At 32.4% G+C, this 26,775-nt stretch overlaps 1 protein-coding gene across 15 annotated transcripts in view; it reads right to left on the bottom strand.

The window, feature by feature from the left end:
- LOC128162565 (rho GTPase-activating protein 12-like) overlaps positions 1-26,775 on the bottom strand; it is a 49,819-nt gene that overhangs the window by 11,315 nt on the left and 11,729 nt on the right. For 5 of the 15 annotated variants that reach the window (XR_008240687.1, XM_052825802.1, XM_052825801.1 and 2 more), the window contains 14 exons: positions 19,260-19,484; positions 17,832-17,900; positions 14,800-14,922; positions 14,564-14,581; positions 12,553-12,633; positions 8,995-9,207; positions 6,522-6,572; positions 5,873-5,931; positions 4,711-4,888; positions 4,227-4,325; positions 3,722-3,809; positions 2,931-2,954; positions 1,577-1,699; positions 309-407 (listed from right to left, as the gene is read on the bottom strand). Coding sequence is in view for 14 of the 15 variants with exons in the window: in XM_052825802.1 (XP_052681762.1) it covers positions 309-407; positions 1,577-1,699; positions 2,931-2,954; positions 3,722-3,809; positions 4,227-4,325; positions 4,711-4,888; positions 5,873-5,931; positions 6,522-6,572; positions 8,995-9,207; positions 12,553-12,633; positions 14,564-14,581; positions 14,800-14,922; positions 17,832-17,900; positions 19,260-19,484 (1,450 nt within the window). In the remaining variant the exon portion in view is untranslated. The remainder of the gene's footprint in view (positions 1-308; positions 408-1,576; positions 1,700-2,930; positions 2,955-3,721; positions 3,810-4,226; positions 4,326-4,710; positions 4,889-5,872; positions 5,932-6,521; positions 6,573-8,994; positions 9,208-12,552; positions 12,634-14,563; positions 14,582-14,799; positions 14,923-17,831; positions 17,901-19,259; positions 19,485-26,775) is intronic. The other 10 variants (XM_052825809.1, XM_052825804.1, XM_052825803.1 and 7 more) reach the window with 10 other exon arrangements.

The following is a 26,775-nucleotide window of genomic DNA, read 5'->3' as shown; positions in this document are numbered from 1 at the left end:
GATTGCATGTATGAAAAAATAAACGCGTTTGCACGGTTAACAACTTACATCAAAATTTTCTTTAGATAAAAAAAAAATTTGCAAGGATATGCATACTTTATCACACCTCTTTTTATCTAGGTGAAATATTGTTTGCATGAAGGTATAGTAAGCATTAAACACATTATTTTTTATTGTTTTTTTTTTAAGGGGGGTTGGGGTTGGATCAAAGAATCATTGTATTGTCTTTCCACACAAGGATAAAAATTAAATTGCACTTTACAAAAATAAAATATATTTCTTGACAATGAACTTGTACAGAATTTTACCTTTTTTCTCTATTGCCACAACACATTTTTGAATGAATTTGGGGATTTTCCCCTTTTCTCTCTCACACAGTTGTTTCAAATGAGCTCCAAAAACAGCATCTGTAAACAAAATTTGATAAAAGTGACAATTTTAAGTAAGCTTTATTGTTGCAACACTATTAATTTTTTAAGAGCTCAAGTCTATCAACCATTGGTTGTACATTAACATAAATGTTGATTTGGAGATAATCAACATTTATCTCGATGTTTTTTCTTCATTAATTTGAAACCTGGAATAAGAGGCCACCTGTCTTAAGCGGCCAGTTTTTCATTGTCCCACAAGTGGCCGCTTAAAACAGGTGCGACTGTACATCAATTTTTTTAGAATCAAAGTATAGATGCACATATATATTAAGGTGGTATGGGACATCAGTCGAAATTAATGTGGATTAAAGTACATTATAATCGAAATACATTTACCAGTTTAGAATTTTTAAATTTTACAATATTTAACCAAATAAACAGCTTTTAAACATATTTTGAGAGGTAAAAATTATAAAATCCCCGGTAATAACCCACTGCGCTAAGCTGTTAGGTGAAAATATTGGGAAAGAAACTACTTGTATAAATACACTTGGTTTTATTGTTTATTTCAATAAACAATACGTCACAACATGGAAGTGTCCCATACCACCTTAAATATATGTATGCTAAATCAAATGTTTGTTAACTTGTTGAAAATGCAATTTCTGTCAAATATTGTAAACACTTATTATAATAGGTTTACAGTACATATGATTAAAAACAATGGCTTAGACTTTAGCAATTTACATGGCATAAACTGCCAGCTTAGTAACCCAGATTATACATATATAAATTCTGCAGCTAATAACTTCTCATCTACAGAATTGAGGTACCTCACTACACCTACACTTATACTTTTTAAGACACTACGTCACAAGATGGCGATTAAAATGTTTTGTTAAACAGTGTATATCGTTCGTTTGGGTTGTATATCGTCATAGCTCAGTGGTTAATATATTGGGCTTCATGAGTTCGAATCCACCTGGAGCTTTTATTCATTATAACAGAATTAAATTTTTGAAATGTAATTTTTCATCCAAAACAGCACATTTTTTTGCCTATTAGACTTAAAAACTTCTTATCCATTATAATATCTATCATAATCAAGTAATTTTCTGCTGACTTGAGAAAATATTTCACAGTGTAGTGAGCCACCTTAATACAAGAGCAGAGGAATGGATACTTATATAGTTATCAGTAATGACCTTTAATAATGCCCTTTTGTTCTAGAGACTCTTTGGTTGGCCTTGACTTCATAAAGTTGAACAGCTTGGTTCTTAACTTCCCTCTCTCCAAACTTCCTTCCTCGTTGGAGCTTCCTTTTCGAACTGAAATAATTTCATTTCCTTCCATTAGAAGAAATATGTCTATCAATAAACTAGGTTGAACTCGAAATGGCCTAAATATGGCCATACTTATGCACTTCCAATTTAAAAAATAAATATTTTGTTAGCAAATGTATAAACTTTGTTGTTTTTAATTGTACAGTAGTTGATTTATCATGACTGACAATGAAAAAAAAGAAAGATAATTTCTACATATTTTGTCACAATGAATGCATGATATCAGATTCTTGTAAAGTTTTAAGCTCTGAAGTAACCCAAGTTTTATAATAACAACTGTAAAAATATATCCGTGTTTTAATAATGTTCAAAGACGAAATGTTGAGTAAACCTAAGCTTTGCCCGATGGAAATAAAGTTCTGTTGAATTAACAAGTTAGTCATTTGACAGTAATACAATGATTTAAGAGGTTATCTCTCTTTGCAAATAAAGAGAAATATGATAAAAGTGAAGTCTGAAAAAAATTCATTTGCCTTGAAAATTCAGTGCAAACACAACATACAGATTAAATATGTCATATCTGTTAAGAAAAAATTAAAATTTTTCTTTAAAATTTGTGAATTAGAATTAAAACTTTTCCTTTGGGAAGATAAAAACCAAATATACACAGAGTTAACCAATTATGACTTAGTATATATATGAAATACGAATACGGCCTTTTTTTTTTTTTTTTTTTTTTTAAATTATACATCTAATATTGAAAAAATATCTTTGATGCCTGTGCATTAATTAATTTCAAAATAACATTAATCTATTAGCTCGACTTTCAGCATACATACAATATATAGGATCTAATATCTTGCAAGCTCTAAACAATCACTGGTCCCTTTTTTGCAATAAATAATCACTGGTCCCTTCATACATGTAGCAATAGAAGGGGGGATTAACCCTCTTATCAACCAAGATCAAATTATTAGTGGCCATCAAAATTAATCCATTACAATTAAGATCCTGTTTTCCTGCCAAATCTATGGTTTGCTTTGTTTCCCCAATTCATGTCAAAGCTTCACTTCAATCACATATATCACTCAATTCTGTTACAGTACATAAAGATGACAGGAAAATGCAGATTGAAATCTGCTTAATAAAGGACACATATCATACAAGTTCAAAAAGACAAGAATTTAGAAGCATATTCAAAATATTTATTCTCATGCTCGATTGAAAGAAAGGAGAAAATAAGCATTCAAGATACAAGATGACAAAATCCATTTACCTACTGAATCCTTTGCAGCGCTTGCTAATGTAAACATGCGCTTTTTGATTAATACAGACTGCAGTATACATGTATGATTACATTCAATATTGCAACAAATGTACAGCAATTAAAGCACGCTTATAATGAAGTGCCAGGGATAGGCAATAAGTGTAGTTTGTAATATCTGTGAAATTTACATGTAATTAAAGTCATCACGGGAATAAAAACCATTTTGCTATAAGCTTCAATGCATTATAAGAGTGTTTTCTGTAACTGTGGTTTACTGTAGTTTGTATACAGGGAAAATTTTGCCCTTGTTTTACTTTCCCTCAAGGTGTTCTCATTGTCATAGGGTGATTTTAAAGCAGTAGATATTCAATGATGCAAAACTGTGTTTGAGCACGTTTATTTTTTTCATTGACCCCCCCCCCCCCCCCCCCAATTTTTTTTACAGTGCAGACCCATAGGATGTAACAGCAACTAATACATCTACATGAGTGAAATGATGATCATCCAGAATACAAAATTTTATAACGGTCAAAATATACAGATTTCATACAAGATGATGATGATAATAATATATGTATATAAGAATAATGCAATTTATGTTGAAGATAAATACTCTATAAATGTTCATAGAAATATGAGTTATATAAGAATACACATACACTATGAGAAATGTTGGAATGGAAAGGGAAATCACTAAATTGCACATACTTATAACTAAAAATGCAAAACTTCTTCACTGCAGCAATGTATAAAACATCGGGGTAATAATCTAAATTCCCTAATAAGCTATATACACTTACTTTTGAATGAAGGTTTTTTTTTTATGGGTTTCTCTGAGGGTGGTTCCAGTGTGAGGGCAGAGGGGGAAGGTGGCTCAGGGTTACCTCCCTGTAAAATAAACACAAACATGTTGCCATTATATTCAATGATATTTTATCTACCATAAACAATTGTTATATCATAGGAGTGTGTTTATATACATGTATATAGAAGATGGAAAAGCTGATTATTACAATCAATAATTTCATCTTATCAAAGAAAACAGCTTACGTAAGACTTCCATTTTTATTGCATAATTACAAGGGGTACAACTCAGCTGACTCCTAACTATTTAGTTTAGCCAACTACGGGGAATAACTCACCAAGCTTCTTACAGTTTTATCTATCAAGGGGGAACTGCCAACCAACTTCTTATGGTTTATCTTACAAGGGGAATAACTCAACAGACCTCTGATGATTCTTTCTTACAAGGGGAATAACTCACCAGACTTCTGATGGTTTTATCTTACAAGGGGAATAACTCACCAGACTTCTGATGGTTTTATCAATCTGTAGCACCCAGTTCTGTAGCATGATCTCGTCCTCATACTGTAGTACATACTGGTCTCCCTGGTTGGTCGACAGCTACAAACAAACGTAATCTAAAGTCAAACACTGGTAGACAGTGGTAGAAGCATGCATTAGAGCAACATCACATTATAGGTGTAAACATTGTGTCAAGTACATTTCAGTATTTTAATCTAAACATTGTGCACCTGAAGGTCTTTTGCACTTGGATAAACATTTTCTCAGAACATGGGTCAAGAATGTGCCTTCAACAAGAGAGAGAGAGAGAGAGAGAGAGAGAGAGAGAGAGAGAGAGAGAGAGAGAGAGTCAGATAGTCTATTCTGGAATACCTTCAGGATTAAAATCGGCCAGAAAAAGACTTTAGGCCTTGCTGATTTTGGAAAGAAACAAAAGTAATTCAACCTGCTGAGAGTTATCTTTCTTATCATTAGGTCAATGTACCTTAATATTCCGTTTGGTTTTTTCTTTGCCATGTCGTTCCACAGACGCCCCATGCAATGGTACAATGAACTCTGGCCTCCCATTGGGTGATCCCGGCTGACTTTTGGACGCCCTCAGATCTTTGTAAAACACGATATTTGACCCGGCCAGCTTTACGTAGTTTTGGTTGTAGTTTTTCCTGAAAATTGCCAAGCCTATATTATAATACATGAATGCATATACATTGAGCATTGAACATACTTAGGATGAATAAAGTATTAGAGTCACACTACATCTTAGTTTGTTTATGATGTAGCAAAAAAAAAATATTATACATGACATTGTACTGACTGCCCCTGGCACAAATTGTTATTTTATAAACATTGTTTATCCAACAAATTCTTAATATAGTACTTTCAACTAAAAATATAAAAATATCCTTACAGATATGTACATATTTCAACTAAAAACTACACCAAAATATCAAGAACTGATTTGCAGCCCATATGTTTGAAGAGAAAATGGACAAAACAGTGATAACTCATGCATCCTTCATGATTCCTGCGCGTACACCCTTATAATTGATCAATTGATTTATCTGATTCATGTAAAGCAAACATTTTATTGCACTTTAAGAACACATACTGTGATTTCATTAATATTCAAGGGTATCAATTTTCATGGATAAAGTGAAAATCACTGTTTCAAGGATTCGTAAATTCGTGGCCAATGATCATTTCAATACATATAAATAGAAGAAATTGCACTTCGATGAACATTTAATTTCATGGATAAACTTAACAACAAAATCCACGACAATTGGTATTCAATGAATATTGATGAAACCACAGTATGTACAGTGAAATAGGTTTTTTTAAATTATTCCTTGCATGGATATGAATTTAAAAATCAATTGTTAAATAATAATTTTTTATGTGCTATGATATGAAAGAGCCATAACCATCCTATACAGTGAAACACTGTTATAGCAAACACGCTTATAATGAATAAACGCTTACAGCAAAATAATTTTCAATCTCTGTAACTTTAGTCCATGCTGTAAACTTGGTGGATATAACAAATTACGCTTGTAACAAATCAAAATCGACCTTCCCTTGCACTTCATTATAAGCATGTTTTATAGTATACATGTATAAGGTCAAAGGTCAAAGTTCATCCTTACTTTTTGGGTTTCCCTGCCTCCATGACCTTGGCAACTTTCATGGTTGCAGACAGACCTTCCTGATGAAACAAAAATAAGATAAGGTTTATTCAGTTTCTGAATAAAATCCTCTCTTGATCCATGTTTAATTAAAAATCTTGATTTCATCAATATCATAAAAATATAGTGACATGCAATTATCAAAAGTTTTGAAACTCAATTCAATCAATTTGATTTAAATCTTGTAAATTATCATGATAGAACCATTTTAACAAGAGCTTGGACTTTGGGTAGTTGTGTCAATTTTAAACAGCAATCTGATGTAGACCTGTCTATTTCATTGCTGGCCACTCAGCCATGGCTTTTTGAAATCAACAAGATTTCTCTGGCTTTGAAGCTAAGACTACACAATTGGTGTATATTTCGTTTGAAACAGTCATTTTTATTTGTTTTGACACAAAAAATAGATAGCTACGTCCTACTGAAAGTCCAAGGTTTTGTTAAAATGGTTCTAATTAACAATCAATCATCAAAACTCAAAACCTGGACCAGAGATTTCACAAATCATCCATAATATCAGTTGAATTAATTAAGTCCCATTTTTTACTTTTAAAATTTTTTTGTTTGAATGCGTTGTTGGCAATTTTTATAATATTGTTAGAATATTAACCTGAATATGTGGAGCCAGAGTTGCACTTCTTTGGTCGTTTGAAGTACTTTCCTACAAATTTTAAAGTAAAAAAAATTAGCATGTTAACAGCAAGAAAAAACATTTAAGTCCATGCATGCAGAACTCTTTTATCAAAGCTAATATTATATACCCGCGGTATATAATGCATTATATATAACTTATACATGTACTATATAAATCAAAATTGTCAGGATGGTACATTATTATTTGCACAAGTTGTAGTAACTGTTATTCAATATTTAATAAAAATACATATCATAAAAAAATCATTTATTTATATCAATTTGACTTTTCTCTAAAATTCCAAGCTTTTAAATTTTTTTTTAAATTCATATTTATAAATTATCAATGCTTTATGTCTTGATAAGCTGCCATGATTTGTATATTAGCTAGCAGGACACAGTGGCTTAATAATTATAAGCTGCTTGAATGTGCCTTGTTCTATGAAATTTATATCCATATTAATATTTAATGAACCATAGATTACATGTATATCATCATCATCATATTTAGTACAACACAAAGATAAAATTAGATAAATGAAATGCATCAAACCATAGTTAAAAAAAAAATGTACAATGTATCATAATTATGCATATTAATGATCATGATAGTTCTAACAAGAAATAAAAGCTGCAATTCAATTTATTATACTTTCATGTATATACTTTAGACGCAGTTGGTAATCCGTTCTATTACCCTCAGCATTAGCAACACACTTGGCAATGGGTAACACAACGAATTGTAACATGCTCGTAAATTATGCGCATTCGGTTTGCCGTAGAATTCACTTCATTTCTATATATAAGCAGCAAAATTTTCTTTAAAAATAAGACATTCAGTAAAATAAAATAAATAGTGCCTGTTTATGGGAGGGTAACTGTTGAAATTGACACCCCGAGAAAACCACTGTTAACCTCCGCTTCATGTCGGTTGACATTGGTTTTTTCGACAGTTACCCTCCCATAAACAGGCACTTATATAAATAGTGCCTGTGTGGGAGGGTAACAGTTGAAATTGACACCCCGAGGAAACCACTGTCAACCGACGCGAAGCGGAGATTGACAATGGTTTTCGAGGGGTGTCAATTTCAACTGTTATCCTCACGAATAGGCACTATTTATTTTATTATACTGAAAGTCTTAATTTTAGGGATTTTTTATATTGCTTTTATATAAGGAATAAGGAATCATTCTTTGAGTATTATGAGGTGATAATTTCGGTAGGGGCGTGATCAAATCAAATAAAGCCCGAAGGGCTTTATGATAGATTTGATCAAGCCCCGACCGAAATTATCACCTCATAATATTCAAGGAATGATTCCTTATTACTTATATTTATATAATTTTAAGCCATTGTGCGATTAAATATTTAAATATAAATAAGCAAACCCCGCTGGCGCCCCAATTTGATGTTATGGGTTTTATAGAACAAAATCGATACGTAGTGTTATCACAGGCAAAGACACTTGAAAATGTAAATATATAGAAATGACGTGAATTCTACGGCGAACCGTACGCGCATAATTTACGCGCATGTAAAAATTCGTTGTGTTACCCATTGCTTAGTGTGTTGCTAACCCTGAGGGTAATAGAACAGATTATGAACTGCGTCTAAACCAATCAGATTTCAGTATTTAACATGAAAGTATAATAATCATATATAATAGCTGATAAGCAATTCAAAATAGACCTATACTACGCATTTAAGCAATTTAAAAAAAAAAAGTACTTATCAATATCAATGTATCAATAAGGACAGTTTATAGGAGAATAGGAAATTTCTCAGGTCTACTCAAAGAAAATTTTAAACTGCCATAGAAACAACATTAAATCAAATTTTAATCAAATTTATGTCACATCATGTCATGTCACACAAAGATTTGATCATGCATCTTCTTTGATTGAGAGAGAGAGAGAGAGAGAGAGAGACTGCTTGTAAATAGAGAGAGGAGTGTATTCTGAATAAAGTCTTAAATTTAGATGTTAATTATTCAAATAATGTTGCCAGTATATACCAGTATAACTTCCAAACATGATGTTCAATGATGCTATTGGTCTAGACTTATTTCATTACTAGAATTTTATATTGAGATTTGCATGCTAAAGCAGATTACCAGTATGGGTTGCAAATGTTTTAATTGTAATTTAGATATTGAGGAACTTGCATATGAATTCAAAATCACTTCAATCAACTTCATTTAGTTGCATGAGGAAACTTGCAAGCATATACATATCTATAATACTTAAAGCTGAAAAAAGAAAGTAGAGACACATAATGTCAAAATATATATATGGGGGAAAATGAAAGTAAATAAATCCCACTTAATAAATCAGACTCAATATAAAAGCGAGGTAATAAATAAATATAAATACATCCCGAGTAAATGGGAAACAATAAAATTAAACACTGCGTTTTTTTTTGGCAAGTCGTGGTTGTTGTGACAACGTACCGTAATAATGGGAGTAGACATATTGGCCGGAAGAGTTTGTGACTTTGGAATTTGTGAGGGGATGGTCGGCATGTAAGACTGAAAATTAATTTGCTTTCCAATGACCATGGATCTGGCTTTTACCGAGCGCCCCATCCTGGGGGATCTATTGGGAGACCGCGTGGGAGGGGGATCCAAGGGGGGTGACGCTTTGGACTCGTCGTTTTCATCAACCTGCAAATCAACAGAGTGAGTAAAGGCAAAAAAAAAAACCCCCACATTCCATAAGTTAGTTAATAAGTCAATCCAGAAAAATCAAAAATAACGTTAACTATCTAATAATCTAAGATTTTCTAAATTTTTAAATTAGCAGTTATTAGGTGCTTGAGGATAAAGATATCACTGGTCTCAATTTTGGAAATTTTTCATTTCACTGACTTTCAATGAAAATATAATGTAATCATAGCAAATTCAAGTAAATTCCATTAAAATTTAGAATTATTCAAGTACACATACTGTGGATGTATAATTGACAATGATAAAGATTTAAAGTCATAATTTTCTTGTTTTAAATTAAATCTTATTAACATGTAAACTTAATCACATTAATTTCTCTGTTATGTTGAATAAATTTCAATCAAATTAAAAATTGATCTTTTCCCATTAATACATGATACAATTCATGTTTATAATGTATTGGTTAACAACTTTCAAAATACATACTTAGAATTTTACATGTAGAAGCATCTAGCTTATACTTACTTATGTATAAACATTATACCCTATCCCAATACTCTACAATGAAAAGGGAGTTGCAGTAGGGGGGAGCAATTTACCCTCATGCACCCTTGTCTTGTGAAAGCCATGGCACCAACCACACCAGTTGGCGATACATACAGAATTCTGCACTAGCTATGCACAAAAAAGCATTTCACACAGCGGTTAGACCGGAATTAGGTTCAAATTATGCTGTAGCAATTGGATGATTTCACTACAAAGTTAACCTTAAATTATCCTTTTGGTTAAGTATTGTCAATATGAATCACCTAACTTGCCTACAACGTTCACAGTTATTGCCTGGTAGAATTAGCCTACCCTCTCCCCCCCACCCTTTTTCAAACATGCATGGGTACACATATCCCTTTGCATGTAAGATAGAAAGTCCCATACTTTTAACCAAACCCTCTCCCCAACCTAAAAATGTAACTCCATGCAAATTTTCTGCCCATGGGGCCAGTTAAGAATGCAAGGGGTAGGGAAGGGGTTTGAAAGGTGATGTGCTGATTTTGCCATTTATCCTTCTATTTTCATATGCCCCCCCCCCCTATTACCTGCTAATTAAATTACCCCCCCCCCCCCCTCCCCCAGGAAAAAAAACCCCCAAAAAACCCAAAGTTAGAACCAAAAAACCCCAAAAAACAAAACAACAACAAAATAATCTGAACTAAAAATTGAAGAATAAAATAACTTTTGGTAAATACACCAGTGAAATAAATAAATATCACAAAGAAGATAATTATCTTCTATTCTATTCCACAGATCTTTATGTGGGTCTGAAATTTAAGATTTCTTGGCCCATGTGGACATATCTAAAAATAGCTAGAAAATAAATGACAAAATGATTGTCAATGCATGTATGTCCCATGCAGTTTATACTGGTAAGGTACAAGCTCTTTATAGTCCAATAATAGTTGTCTTAACAGCTAAATGATTTCTATGCATGAATAAAGTCCTGTACTTTACATAGTTTTTAGTGGTTACTGCAAGAATTAATGGTCCTTCTTTTACAACTTAATTAAGAAAATCACACACTCAATGCAGTTAATTTTGCATTGATTAGGTTAGCTTTTCATGAGCTTATACTTTTAAATTACACGCAAGCTTGTGAAATTTCTTACTGTATGTATAATGTGAATTTCTCAGAGAAAAAAAATCTGTCACCCATTTGATAAGAAAAATGATTAATAATGGCTATCTACAAAATACAGGTGTGAACTGTTTTTTTGAGGGCAACTGAAAAATCTGATTTTGTTTTGTTTTTTTTTAAATAACTTTAAATAATTTTTTTCTCCAGTTCAAACTTTCAATATTTACATGTATTAACAGCCATGAAATATGATCACAATCTGATGTACGAAATGTACACATGTATATTCTTGAATATCTGTACCTAGAGTATGTAGTACACACTGCATGGTAAAGGGGACCAATAAAATGGTCATCATTTTAAATTATTGTTTGTTTATGTGTTCAAATTTTATTTTCTTCCTTTTACTAGGAAAAAAGAGGCCATGTCAGTTATTTGTCATTGAACTAGAATTTGTCATGTTTACAAATAAAAACACACTTAGATTTTTTGTTAGTCACAGTATGAGTACTTCAAACATGAATGCATTAAGCACATTTTCCTTAACCCCCCCCCCCCCCCAAAAAAAAAAAAGAAAGTAAAATTAAAAAAAAATTTAAAAAATTGATTTTACAAAATATGTCAAAAATGATCAAGTTTTAAAGAAGATGAAGAGGAAGATGCATAGTCCCCACTGTTTCGGTCATCTTGACAGGTAACACTGACAATACATGTGCATAACAGGGATATAAAGCCAGTGTTCATACTGTAATAACAACACGTGCAAAGCCTCCTCTCTAGAGATCTCGAAAACTATAATAAATTAGGTCATATCCCCTTTTTCTGTGTGACAACACATACTTTGTCAAGTCATTTACATTAGTACAATTGGTGCACAGGACGATTATCCTAGTTTCATTGACAAGACTGACTTGAAAAAAGCATGGTCTAGACCATAACAGGGACTTAATAGAGCAAGGGGGGATAATTGGGGTCAAGGTACTGACCAAAGACAATCCCTCCCCTCTATAACATTTTGTTTTTGTTAAGTTTGAACCACCTTTTTTTTTTTTTTTTTTAACAATTTTATTGACATAATTAATAAAACCTTGAACCTTATCAGCACAGCCAAATGGTTTTTTCAAGTTGAGACATATAAATTTGAAAGTATATATCCATCTACCGTATGACAAGTGTGCAGTTGTGCTAAGAATTTCTACCATGCTTGTGATTTGTGAGTACAAATATAAAATTATGGCATGCACACAAGGAAGTTTGTATATATAATTGATGAGCCAAAAATGGAGTCTACAGGTCACAAGAAACCTTTTCTTTTTATGGGCTATGGAAGAAAAACACTAACCTAGCTTATACAACTGCCTTCTACAAGACTTAACAACAACCCCCACCCCCAACCCCCTCCATTGCACACACACCCTCCTTAATGCTTGAGATTTCCAACTAGACCTAAGATAATTTTTCACGTACATGTAATACATGGCTCAAACCACACTCGCAGTGAAAATCTTGATAAAGTACATTATCTTTGGGAGTACAAAAGGTCATCAAACTTATTATTTTTCCCATAATTTCTTTTGTAAACATGCATCCAATATGGACTAAGAAACAGATAACAGATGTTTGTAGATACAAATATATAAACAAGTGCATCTAGGGCGGAGTATGAACATGCTAGCTAAGACTATAATAGCTGGGGCTGGGCGTGCACACACCTTTGGCAATTCCCAGGCGGACTCGTCGCCGTCGATGCGAAAGTAATACCGCTGTCCATCCTCATTCACCTTTGAGGCCCACTACGAAGCATGCAGAAAGTAGAGAAGACGTGATTATACCGACAACAGACTCTCTGGGGCCCTAAAACTTTGGTTAGCTTAGTTTTGAACTCAGTCTCACTTTTCCACTATATATATTCCTTTTAGCAAAGTGAGACTAGAAAAAAAAAGCCTCAAGGTTTTACAGCCCCAGAGTCAGGGAGGGTCTGAAGTTTAAAAACAACTATGATCTACATGATGTCAAGCACAAGACCATTCTCTATGAGAACAACAAAACTAAAAAAAAAACATGATTGAATTACTGGTAGGCCAAAACAATGGTTTAGTTTCTCAGGCACAACAGCATCAAATGAAAAGCAAGCTATCACATTCATTTATATAATTGCCAAACTGAAAATGGGAATAACTCAATTTTTTATTTTTAAGGTTAAAACTATTAGATAACCGTTCATGAATAGACTAAAAAACCTCTTAGAACAAGCGTTATTTTGATGGTGATGTGACCTTGACCTTTGTCAGTGACCTCAGGTCTGGGTCATGACTCATCTTCTGTTCAGAGGCAACCCGAATGGCAAGTATGAGCAGTAACTATTTCTTGTTGTAAAAGTTGTGGACAGAAAATGATTCATGACCCAGATCTGAGGTCACTGACAAAGGTCAAGGTCACATCACCATCAAAATGGTGCTTGTTCAAGAGATAGTTAATTGTCTATCTATGGACAGTTATAGCTCTAAAATTCAACAGTTGGATGGACAATTACAGATCTCTCATATCATCAATTTCTTGTAATTTTTATCTGAGAAACGGTACATTTTTTTGGCCTTACCGTCTGCAAGGAAACATTTAACCCCATTTCTATTTTGGCCCTATTTGACTTAATAGTAAGTGGATGAATTAAGAACAAGGTAGAGCTAAAAGGATAAGTTATATTTCTTCAAACACAACATTGTGGGGTGACTAATAAAAAGGACGAAACCATCGCAAAAAGGTGACTGCGAAGGCCAAAATAAGATGGAGGCAAAAGTAACCTTGGATACAGTTTGTAATGAAATGAATAAAATACTGACTGACATTCAAATGCAAATTCACTCTGTGCACCTACACCAAATCATTCTCCGGTGAAGAATCATTCTTTATGCAGAATCAATTTAGTTAATATAGAAAAATTCTGCACTTGATTGTTGCTTGAATAATCATTAAGTTTATATAAACATATGTATAATTGGTTTTATCTAAAATGATTTAAGTCATCGGTTTAAAATCCATGACTTTTTTAGAATAATTATTTAGTTTTTCATTAATTGCATGTAGTTCATAATTAAAAAGAATTTACCTCGAAAATGCGCAAACTTCATTATTTTCAAATTGATTTGTAACCTCACTTGGAATTTAAGTACTACATGTATATAAGTATAAATACATGTAATTTTCCTGCTATTTATAAATGTTGATACATGCATTCTGATTTACAATATATACATGTATAAGGACAGATGATTTGCATGAAAAAAAAATATACAAGAGAAAAACAGAAAAAAGAAAAAATATATTTTAAAAAAAATGATTTATATATTGTATAATATAATGGTAGCAAGATGCTATTGTGTATATTTATATATTGTATGACAGTGTGCATCATAAAGGGGAAGCATACTGAAGTGCGAAAAACAGGAAGAAGAGAGAATGATGGTACAGGTCTCAACCTGGGTTATAAATATGTCTGTATATATGCGTGAATTGTATAAAATCCACTTATGTTTATCTCATAAAAAAAAAATATTTATTTATTGCATGTAGAGTATAGTAGGGTTGACGTATTACACTGAAGTTCTTCTATATTATGCATTTGTACATGTATATAATTATGAAATTATGTTTTATTATATTTATTATTCTAATTTTTTTGGGTATCATAATATGGTTTAAAAAAAAAACTAGTTTTCAATTTACTGCGTATCTTGGGTCCTTCTGAAAAAATTGAATTCAACCACATATTGATACTAATAATTTTTTAAAAAAATCTTTAAAAAACTACCTACCGGTATGTTAATATCCTTGTTTGCGTATTAGATAAGCATGAGACTAAAGAAGCCACGCAACTCTAAGGTTTTAAAACTAGATTATAACAGCCACAAATATAGTGTCCTTTCAAACACACAAATAAATAAGGCCAAATCTCTCGAAACCTTTTCATTTGTCGCGCAGCTGACGAAGATTTTTCCTGCCGCGCTATCTTCAATTCTCCATCCAGTCGGAGCCTGCACCTGGATTTCGGGAAGACTGACTTTTCGGCTGTTCAGAGCTTCCACCTGGAAAAAAAAGATTTCTGACTCATGAATTGATATTTTAGTCAAAAATAAGGAATTGAAGATCTCTATACACTCATAAGCCAAAAAGGAAATGTAAATTTTGCTTTTTTACCATGCAATTTTATAGAAAATCACCATTTTGAAGGCTAGGCCCATTTCGACCACAAGCTCATAGCACCCATGAATAAATAAAGTTTTTAAAATCATGGGTAAGAAAAGCTAATGCGGTAAAAACATGCAGGCTAAGTTCCAAGTGGAAAACCGTTTCAAAAGAATTTTATTTCAAAAATAAGACTGGTTTGGAAAATAAACCTTATACACAAATTGTTAAAAAAAAAATTTCAAAGCTTCTTTACATTTACAATTTGTTTGTATTTATATCGTAATAATTTTCAAATGTATATCATCCAAATTTTTGACATGTTATGAATAAGATTTCAATCCAACTTAATAAATTTCTTGCCCGTCTTATAAATTTATTTACACAATTAAAAAATCTACATAAGTTCCAAGTATACTCAGTGTTGTTTTAAATCTATAATTCTTCAAACTGCAAGGTCAGTCTGCAATGCCCCCCCCCCCCCCCCCAAAAAAAAAGGGACACTAATATGTTTTAAAATCAACCCTAAATCTCTTCTGAATCAGACATGAGGTAATGTTAAAGATTTTTTTTCAACAATTTAATGATGTTTTCCTTGATATATAGCTAATATATGCACATGTAAAGGAGGAAAAATTTATTATACAAATGTATAGTTTTGGCATAAGCTTCAAGTAGTTATCTAATGTATGAGCATTTACATTAAAAAGTTTATTAAAAATACATATATTTGTACAGTTAACTGTTATTAATTTTTTTACGTAATCTTATAAGTAAGGAAATTTAATTAAATTGCATTAAAACATTTTCAAACATTAATATCACAACATAATGTACCTAACAAGCAAAATAAAGATAAAATAAATAAATAAAGACAATTAAAGACTGAAATTAAAAAACAAAATAACCAATTGAAACATTTGATGTATATCAAAATCAATAATCCTAGTATATTCTGAAAAGAAATATTTTTTATTAATTATTACCATAAATTAATATTGAAATTCTGTGGTTCATCATTATTCAATGAGCACCAATTTTCGTGAATCTTTCGTACAAATCCGTAAAATGTATACATTTGTTACAAGCATGCATGATCACTGTAACCATAATTTGATTTGATTTGATTTGATTTGAACATATTTTCTTATGCAAATATACATTTACATAAATGGATTAGGCAGCAGGCTATGCCTATGTAAGCCTTCTCCAAGTGAATTCCGATCCATGAAAATTTATGCCCATGAATATCAATGAAACCACATACACTATACCTTTTAAACTTCCTACTGATTTGTTACAATGTCACCATTCATTCATTAATATCTATACATTTAAGATAATTAGGTAAGTTATTCAATTGTTATTTATTGTTTAGCATCAGCTATTTGCAAAATATTGCATGGTTAACTATGAAGTGCAGGGATTATGTTGGATATGATCCGATCCTGGGATTGGACAATGAAACATGAATTATCAATTAATAAGTGACAGACATTACATGTATTTTTCGATTGCAGGAATATTGATTAATCCATAGCCAATGGGATAAGGTCCATGTCTTACTTATAATAACCTAGATTTAGACCAATCTACACTTCCCAAAATTTGGATTGCAGGGTCAATCATAAGGTCAAGAGCAAAAAAACCATTGGAATTTAACATGATCTGAACAAAAAAAGGGCCTCCAAGTTCAATATTTGACTTTTGGAATTCCTCGCATGGCTTCCCATGAAGCATAGCAGAAACAGGCGAGGGTTGCCAGTTTTCAAACACAGTTGACCTGGTTTGAACTCAGAGGCCAAAGATGGCGGCCAGGGACATAACTTTTGGAAAGCGTGGACTCAACTTTTACCAGCCCAATTTTTGATCCCATGAGAGAACCTGGTAAGCTTACAGCAGGAGCAAGCTTAATTTGTCTAATTTTTCTAATTGGCATGCATGCTACAAAGACAATTATGTATGCAGACTATTGCAAAATTGAACACCAATTTGAGAGCCCCTTGACCTTTGTTGATATTAAGATTGAAAATCACATGCTATATATCAAATTAATAATAGCTCATTAGGCTCTACATTTTCTATGACAGCTGGGAGTATATGACTTCAAATCTGTCATTTCATATCATATATAATTAATGTAGATTAAAAATTACTTCAATTTATATGAGTAAACACAATGCAATATGAAATATGAGAATTTGGAACATATTACTTCAAAGATTAGATAAGGAAGTTTTAGAACCTCTGATATGTGGCCATGGATACTAGTTTGTATAGACATGCTAACTGAGTTAATATTCCCCCCCCCCCTTCCCAAACTTTATAATCATACACATACATGTATAATATCTTTTTGAACACTGTGAAAGTCATAACATTTCTAATCATTGACATTTGAGCATGGAGGTTTCATTATTAGATATTAATTACCATATTTTCATATAAATGTTATCTTATATTTTAATTTATCATAAGGGATCAAGTTAATAAATAAAAAGAAAACGTAAAGATCTGAAAAGCCAGGATAGCCTTGAAGTTTTAACAAATCAACAAATTTTCAAAATGTTGAAAAAGTTATTTTTTTTTTTCATTTTCTCAAAAAAAATTTTAAATCTAAATAACGAATCAACAAATTTTCAAAATGTCGAAAAAGTGATTTTTTTTTTTCATTTTCTCAAAAAAAAATTTCAACTTTCATAAAAGCAGGCAAAAAAAAAAAAAAGAAGGAAAAATACAGCATGAAGCTATGTAAGCAATAAAAATGAAATGAGTTCACAGCGTCGAGTTTCTTGCATCACCCTCTTACCGTCATGACGGGCCTCTGAACATAATGTTCTTGTACGTGACTATAGGGGCTGGCGTGAACTGTAACCACCTTCAATTCAGGCAAATCAAAATGTTTCAAGATTTTAAAATAAAAAATTATCTGTTCATTCATAAGCAATTAAATATAATATGTGCTTGATTAATTATTCTCTTTTTTCCTACATGTATAAGCAGCACAATCATATCAAATTATTAAAAATAGACTAACTACATGTTCAAATATTATACAAATTAATTAAGCTTTACATGTAGTGCATAAAGATTAAAACCACATCACACAGTTGCTTTGTTAGTCCAAAAATATGTAAATAAATTGTGAGACAAATTTGCACAAAATACATGATACATGTATATATGCACAAGGCAAGAGCACAATAAAATCTGTGAAGAGTTTGAATGCAATGGTAGAACCATTTTAACAAGACCTTGGACTTTCGGTTGTAAGTAGCTATCTATTTCTTGCGTCAAAACAAGTTTAAAATGACGCAGTTTCAAGCGAAATATACACCGATTGCGTAGTCTTAGCTCAAAATCCAGACAATTCTTGTTGATTTCAAAGAGCAATGGCTGAGTGGCCAGCAATGAAATAGACAGGCCTACGTAACATTGCTATTTGACACAACTACCCAAAGTCCAAGCTCTTGTTAAAATGGTTCTAATTGATAATTTCTTTTGTCTCCTAATTTTATCTTTGATTAAAAGAGTTGTACTGTTTCATTTTAATTATCCTAAATTAATCACAACTAATCTACTCATATAAGAAACATTTCAATACAAACCTACCCCTCCCCCTTCCCCTTTTTAACTGTCGAAATGAAATAACTAAATGAAAGTGGATAACTTAAGGCCAATTTTTACATGGCTATGTTTGCATTTAACAGAAAGATTTCAGACCTGCTTTGGGACTGGTACCATTATATAGCAATTTCATCAATTTCCAAGTATTAATTTGAATTGGTGCGATCTTTCACATTTATATTGTCATTATCCTAGCTATACAAGTCAGATTTTCCCATCAGATTAAAAAAACCCGCTGTATATAAAATGTACACATAGCAGTCTGTGAAGTGTTCACAAATCTTGCATCAATGTGACCTCATATTAAACGCAAAAAGAAAAGAAATATTAATCCTTCAATCTAAATATTGTATTTTTTAAAGTGAACTAATATTAGTGAAAGAAATCAATCTGAAATATCTAAATAATATCATCATCAAATCAAGCCAACTAATCTAGATAAACACTCTCTAAATTAAGCCTCAAACTAATTGAAAAACACCCCAATAATCTATAAAATCAAGCAAGAAAATCAGAATGCTATCACTATCTTCTAAAAAATTTTGCTAAAAAAAAAGAAAGAAGTTTTTATATTAATTCTAAACTCTAACTCACTTAAATTTTTTTTTACCTGTTTTTGTTTATCGGCTGGCCGCGGGGGTTTGTACGTCCGTTCCTGCGTTTCTTTGTTGACGTAAAATTCTCGCTTTTGGGCGGGGTCAAGGTACTTGTCCCAGACATCCAGCAGGGTCTTGAGGTAGATCCCCTGTGTGGCGGGGGGAGGGGTGTCGGGGGGTGGGGGGAAACCTCCACCGTCCTGTCCGTGCAGCTGCTGAAGGTTGGCGTAAACTTCTTCCTGCAAAAAATAGAAACGAGAAATTTGCTAAAAATCTTCGAAATTAAAGATCTTTAATTATAACATGCTTGCTAATTATTTGAGCAAAGAAGTACATTAGCAATTTAAAGCACCACAGCAGGGACAAAGGATTTCGATGTTAATCATTCCGATTCGTGGCTTTAAGTACAGTGAAACACTGTGAGTTATATGGTGAAACACGTACCAGGGGAAAAGGATTTTGTCAATGATGCATTAAAAATGTAACTTAAGATCATTAATGATTTAATTTCAAAATTATTAAGATTGCAATAGGGATCAATAATAAGAATTTGCTTGTAAGCATGAGCTTATTACATTACGGAATTATTCTCTGTAACTATGTTTAGGTGTATTGTTGACATTCTGCATGTCATTGATTTGCGAGCATTCTTTGGTTCGCTCATGAAAATTTTTATCATCGTAGACCTGCAATACAATACTTTTCTGTATTGAATACAATTGTAAATCAAATGACAAAATAAAAATGAGGGGTCACATACTTGTTTTACAGTAATTGTATATAATTATACTGTAAATACCGTAAATACACTGTTACAGGATACCAGTAGTTCATAATGTTTTTCAAACTGCAAATAATTTACAGTCTGTAAACTACCACATATAATCATCAGAATTGAAACTTAACTGTAGTTAATATAAGTTTTACCAATTATAAATTGTGTAGATCAACTCTTCTTATCATAATGATTACAGTACCGGTACTTAAAATAACTATGGTATATCCCTTGTGGAACGTAAATCCTTGTGTGAAGGAAATCCTAGGAAATCTCCATCAAGATTTTATCATCTTGGAAATCCTGACAATTAATATCCCCGCCTGCGGCCCAGGCCTACGTCGTCTGTTACACGTACAATTCAAAACACTTAAGATCAATTCTATGTAAGAATCAAAATTCGGTGGCCACGCATAGTCACGGATTTTCTTCATACTTGACAATTTGATAGACTTTGGTAAGTAAAAAAGCCTGACACCATTTGTTTGTTGCTATGTGGTCCCGTTGCCATGGTAACCAAGGGTAAAGATGTAGAAATGGCATTTTAATGCTTATTTGAGATCATATTGTGAGTAATGTGCAGAACTTGGGGTTTCCAGGGTAGAATATATTAATAAACATAATTGTCATTTTTCAAAAGAAAGAAAAAAATTCATGGAGAAACGCATATTTTTAGAGCGTTTCCATGGTTACTAAACAGAAATTTTAAAATCTGTTTTCTTCATATAATTTTAATTAAAAGTGCAAATCTTGGATTTTTTGGTAAACACTATTATGATTGTGCAATTAAAAATTTTAATATGAAAATTGAGTACCGTTGCTATGGTAACAAGCTAAAAAATAAGGAAAATTATAATATTTTTAGGTATATTTAAATGGATATTATTCACTTATAATGAATAAATATATAAAATCAAATGGTGGGAAAAAATAAAGTATGTCCTTAACTTTAATGACACTTGAAAAAACCCTGAAATTTTCTAAAAATAACTGCCGTTGCTATGGACTTTTCAAAAAGTAAGAATTTCTGTGTGATTTTTTACGCTACTTAATTTTCCATAGCAACAACACTTCTCTGTTGTATTACAAAGGTTTTTGTGGTGTATAATGAAAATTTAGACATATTTTTACAAGTTCCAACTAAAACAATTGCAAATAAATTCTAAAATCAGGAATGAAAGCATACTAAAATAATCTTCAATTTCTTAGTTTTTCTTAATTTTTGGGTCTTGTTGCCATAGCAACAGATGTCAATTTTCATAATAAAATATATATTGCATGGTCATTGATATGGATGAAAAAATTTAACAGTTTCCCATTTGGGCTTATTAAAAAACCGCAGAAAACTGATTTCAAAAATTTGTAACAGTTTCCATGGTAACATTTTAAAAGTATTGGTTTCTCCATCAATTTTCTTATATAATTAAATAATTGAAAATAGGACAAAGGCTGTTTTATGTCTTTGATAATTTACATTAGTGGGCAAAACCTTCTAATATGGCTTCAAAGTAGGTAAGTTTTGCTATTTTTCCATCTTTAGCCTCTATTACCATGGTAACGGTTACCCCCAGCAACCAACTTTTAGTGGTTTTTTGCGTTTTACACATAGGTGTGTCCATGTATGAAATATAAGGAAAATTGGTGACTATGCGTGGCCAGACCTATTTATAAATCATTGATTCTTACATAGAATTGATCTTAAATGCATGGGTTTTTCTACAATATCCCAGACTTTCAGACAATTCAAATACCGGTAAGGCATATAACTTTAGTAGGTTTTTTCCTAGGACTTAATATAAAATCTGTACATTATATTGGCAATATTAAGACTTTTCAGGACTTTCAAAGATATTTTGAATCTTAAAAGTCTTGGCTTAAAAGATAGTTTAGGAATTATTACCAGTAAATTTTTCCAAATTTTAAGAGACTAGACCTAATAAAACTTTCCAGACTATATTGGAATGAAGAATGCTTATTCTATATTAACTATATGCCCAAAAACCTGGCCATGTCAGTGTGTGGAATGTAACATGTGCAAACAAGAAATTGATAAAACTTTAAGGTGTTATGACACAAAGTTTACAAAGATAACTCTGCATTGCAATTTGTATACAAAACTTAATAACAGATTCATAATATTAATAACTAATTTAAAAAGAACTCTGGACTTTTATGCACTAGCTTTTACATGGTTTAAGCTTTTTCCGCACTGCAATGTGCACAAGAGGAAGATAAAGACATAAGAGGAAATAGTAACGAGATAGACATGATAGAGAAACAGGTGAAGTCATAATGATAAGACTTAAAATGTATGTCAGTATATATATGGATTATAATATCCCATGATCCTCCTTGATTTTGAATGGGCCATTTCTCCGAATATAAACCACGAGTACAACTACTTTGTTTGCAATCATCATTTCATACTTGTAAAAGATTCCCCTTCAAAAATTCCTGTATTAAGTTGGATTTTGATTCATCTGATATGAATAATGTACGCTTAAAGGTGCATGCAGATCTCTGCCTCTTGCTCTGGAGAAAATTTTAGTTTTCTGGGAAGCTAACGCCGATCTGCAACTTAACTGTACCACAGTTTTTAACTTTAAAAGTAAAGATGGCATAAAGTATAAATAGAGAATCCTCTTCTAAAGCAGTTGAGATTGATTTGAACCAATAACCTTATAACGAAAGCCACTAAACATTATCAACGTGAACAAATTTTTTTCAGCATATATAGCAAATTTCAATTCACAATATTATTATATTACCGGTAGATTATTATACTTTCATGTTTAATACTGAAATCTGATTGGTTTAGACACAGTGAATAATCTGTTCTATAACTCTAAGCGTTAGCAACACACTTGGCAACAGGAAATCCTGAGTATTGCCAGCAACCTTACCATACGAAACATATCATGATATATTAATGCAATACATCATGTATCATGATATAGTTGTCAACTAAAAATAAACTGACATCTATGTTGCCTATCTCTATGAGAAATAGTATTGCATGAGTAAAAAAAATGTCTAACTTAAATTGAAGTTTCTTAATGTCTTCACGTTATGTATACTATGTATTTATTCTAGAAAGTCAATTAACTCATACTGTGTATCACAATACGAATGTGACGATACAATACGCGTATCGTGGACCCTCACACAATACAATCGATATATAACTGTATCGTTACACCTCTAGAAGAGGGTAACACAACAAATTGTTACATGCACCTAAATTATGCCCATACAGCTGTAGAAATCGGTTTACAATGGTTTCTTTGGGTGTCAATTTCAATTTTTACCCTCCAAACAGGCACTATTTTCATGATATGTCATCATCAAGAGAGCAAATAAGCAAGCTAAGCGACTGAGGTACAGTTTGTTCTGAAAACTTTCCCCTTTCTTACCAAACTGTTTTTGAGATTGAGGTTGTACCATTACCTCCTATTTATGCTTACAATGCCAGCCCTGTAGTTATATGTTTGTACAGTTTTTCTCCCTTTCTCTGTAGGAAATTCAATTAAGTTCATATTATAGCCAATTTCTTTCACCGGTTTAGAATTTTCAAATCTTACAATATTTTGCCCAAAAAAATGTTTTGAAAATTTTTGGAAAAGAGGCCCAGGGGCCACATCGCTCACCTGAGCAACATTTGCCTTAATTCTGATCAAATTAGCATTACAGTATCAAAATATCTTGACAACTAAGTACAGTAGATCTTGCTAAAAAAAATTGAAAATCTGCCAATTTTTATCCACCTCTTTCTTTTGGTAAATACCAAGCCCCTTTTGTTGTTGTACCTGTAAGATGATTTTTCTCTTTTCCTATATACCCCCCCCCCCCCCCCATTTTGTTGCCCCACTTTTCTTTAGGGTATCATGGTTTCATCAAACTTATATCTGCATAACCTGTGCTTTCACACTAAGTACTGAGTTTTGGACCGAAAAACTTTCCCAGAATATTTTTAAAGATTTTCTCTATACATGTATATGTAAAAATTCAAACCGCAATCACGGCCCCACCCTACCACTAGGGACTATGATTTTGAATTTACACTACCCGAGGATGCCTCTACACAAGTTAAAGCTTTTCTGGCCAAAAGGTCTTTAAAAAGAAGATTTTTAAAGATTTTCTCTATATATTCCTATGTAAAACTTTATCCCCCAATTGTGGCCCCACCCTACCCCCAGGGATCATGATTTGAACAAACTTGAATCTACACTACCTGAGGATGCTTACATTTAAATTTGAGCTTTCTGGCCCAATAGTTTTTGATAAGGAGATTTTTAATATATATTCCTATGTAAAAATTGATCCCCCCATTGTGGCCCCGCCCTACCCCCAGGGACTATGATTTGAACAAACTTGAATCTACACTATCTAAGGATGCTTCCACTCAAATTTGAGCTTTCCTGGCCCAATAGTTTTTGAGAAGAAGATTTTTAAAGATTTTCTCTATATATTCCTATGTAAAAATTCATCCCCCTATTGTGGCCCCACCCTACCCCCAGGGACCATGATTTGAACGAACTTGAATCTACACTACCTGTGGATGCTCCCATTTTAATTTGAGCTTTTGTGGCCCAATAGTTTTTGAAAAGAAGATTTTTAAAGATTTTCTCTATATATTCCTATGTAAAACTTTATCCCCCAATTGTGGCCCCACCCTACCCCCAGGGACCATGATTTGAACAAACTTGAATCTACACTACCTGTGGATGCTTCCATTTTAATTTTAACTTTCCTGGCCCAATAGTTTTTGAGAAGAAGATTTTTAAAGATTTTCTCTATATATTCCTATGTAAAAATTCATCCCCCTATTGTGGCCACACCCTACCCCCGGGGACCATGATTTGAACAAACTTGAATCTACACTACCTGTGGATGCTCCCATTTTAATTTGAGCTTTCCTGGCCCAATAGTTTTTGAGAAGAAGATTTTTAAAGATTTTCTCTATATATTCCTATGTAAAAATTCATCCCCCTATTGTGGCCCCACCCTACCCCCGGGGACCATGATTTGAACAAACTTGAATCTACACTACCTGAGGATGCCTCCACACAAGTTTTAGCTTTTCAGGCCAAATAGTTTTTGAGAAGAAGATTTTTGAAAAATACCAACAAATTTTCAATAATTCTCAATTATCTCCCCTTAAAAGAGGGCGTGGCCCTTCATTTGAACAAACTTGAATCCCCTTCACCTAGTGGTGTTTTGTGCCAAATTTGGTTGAAATCTGCCCAGTGGTTCTTGAGAAGAAGATGAAAATGTGAAAAGTTAACGACAACGACAACGACAGACAACGGACAAATTGTGATCAGAAAAGCTCACTTGAGCCTGTGGCTCAGGTGAGCTAAAAACCACATGAACGCATGACTTAAAGATTTGAAGCAAACCCTCTGAACCACTGCGCTATACTGTTAGTGTGTTCTACATCTGGAAAAAAACTATAAAATTACACTTGATTTTGTTGTTTATTTCAATACAGTATGTCACAATATGGGAGTGTGACTTACCACCTTAAGTTTAATCACGATTTAACCACTTAAAGGGGATTGGGTGGTCAACATATTAACCATCAGCTTTAATTGCCTTATCAACTTAGACTTATGATATTTTTGGCCATAAATAAACATTTAGTAGCTCTAGAAAAAATCCAAATAATTTAGCTTTAAAATTGGATCATTTTCCTATTTCTTTATTTAGAGCTCTTCTTTCTTAGGAGATTAAAATAGTATAAAAATTGCCAGGACCATTGAGCTCTCTTAAATCAATCAGTATGCATATGAATATTTTCACGAACATTTTAAACTCTCCCTCAAATGAATTCCTTAAAGCAGTGTTCAGTGCATAAATTGACAACATATACCAGCGAGTATTCAAATACTGGTGCATTTGGCAATCCTACGATTGTTTAATGCAACTGAGGTACGAATTGGCCACTCACTGTGCTGAGAGCAAAGCCTTCCATTAATAATAGAATAAATTTTCACAATGTATATGCAATTGACTAATCATCCACGAAAACAAATGCGATAAATTTAAAATATTTCTAAAGATAATGTATTTTTCTTGCAAATTGTTTCCTACCTTCATATTCCAATAAAATAACAGCAATAATGTAGGTATAGCCCTCCTTTTTTTGGGGAAGGGGGGGGGGGGGGGGGGGGGTGGGGGATCCAGAAAAACGCAGATGAAAAAAATATCAGAGAGGGCTATCATTGCCCCTAGCAACTGCTGCAAGTATTATCGATGAATTTAAAAAGTATTTAATTTTTGTTGTTTTAAGTGTAGCTACTTTTTAAATTTGTTACAGTTAATGGCTCCATGCATATTAACATGTAGATGTACAATGTATATACATATCATATTTGGAAAAAACAATTTTTTTTTTAAAATGTGTGTTAGCAATTTCCTGTTGAATTTTTTGTTCTTATTCATAACAAAGCTTACAAAGGCTGTGGCATATGCGGCAAGCTCACAATTCCTGCCTTTGTTTCCTTTTCTTGCTTCATGGTGAATTCTAATTAATTAACACCTTAAATTTTAATACTTTGAATGTCTCTATTCTAATTAACTCTCCTTGACAGGAACTTAAAATTTGTATAAGTTTTAAGGCATATGACCAGAAAGTAAAAATAAAGATTTTATGAAAGAGCAAATAAATTCATTTACTTCTGATCCAGGTATCTTAAAACAGTTTGGTTTGTGTGGGGATCAATTGTTTGTTATTTTTTCACAGGATTTTGCTG

The sequence above is a fragment of the Crassostrea angulata genome, chromosome 9 (genome assembly GCF_025612915.1).
Source record: "Crassostrea angulata isolate pt1a10 chromosome 9, ASM2561291v2, whole genome shotgun sequence".
Lineage (NCBI taxonomy): Eukaryota > Metazoa > Mollusca > Bivalvia > Ostreida > Ostreidae > Magallana > Magallana angulata.
Note: the sequence above shows the minus strand (reverse complement) of the source record. Positions and strands in the feature narration are given on the sequence as shown.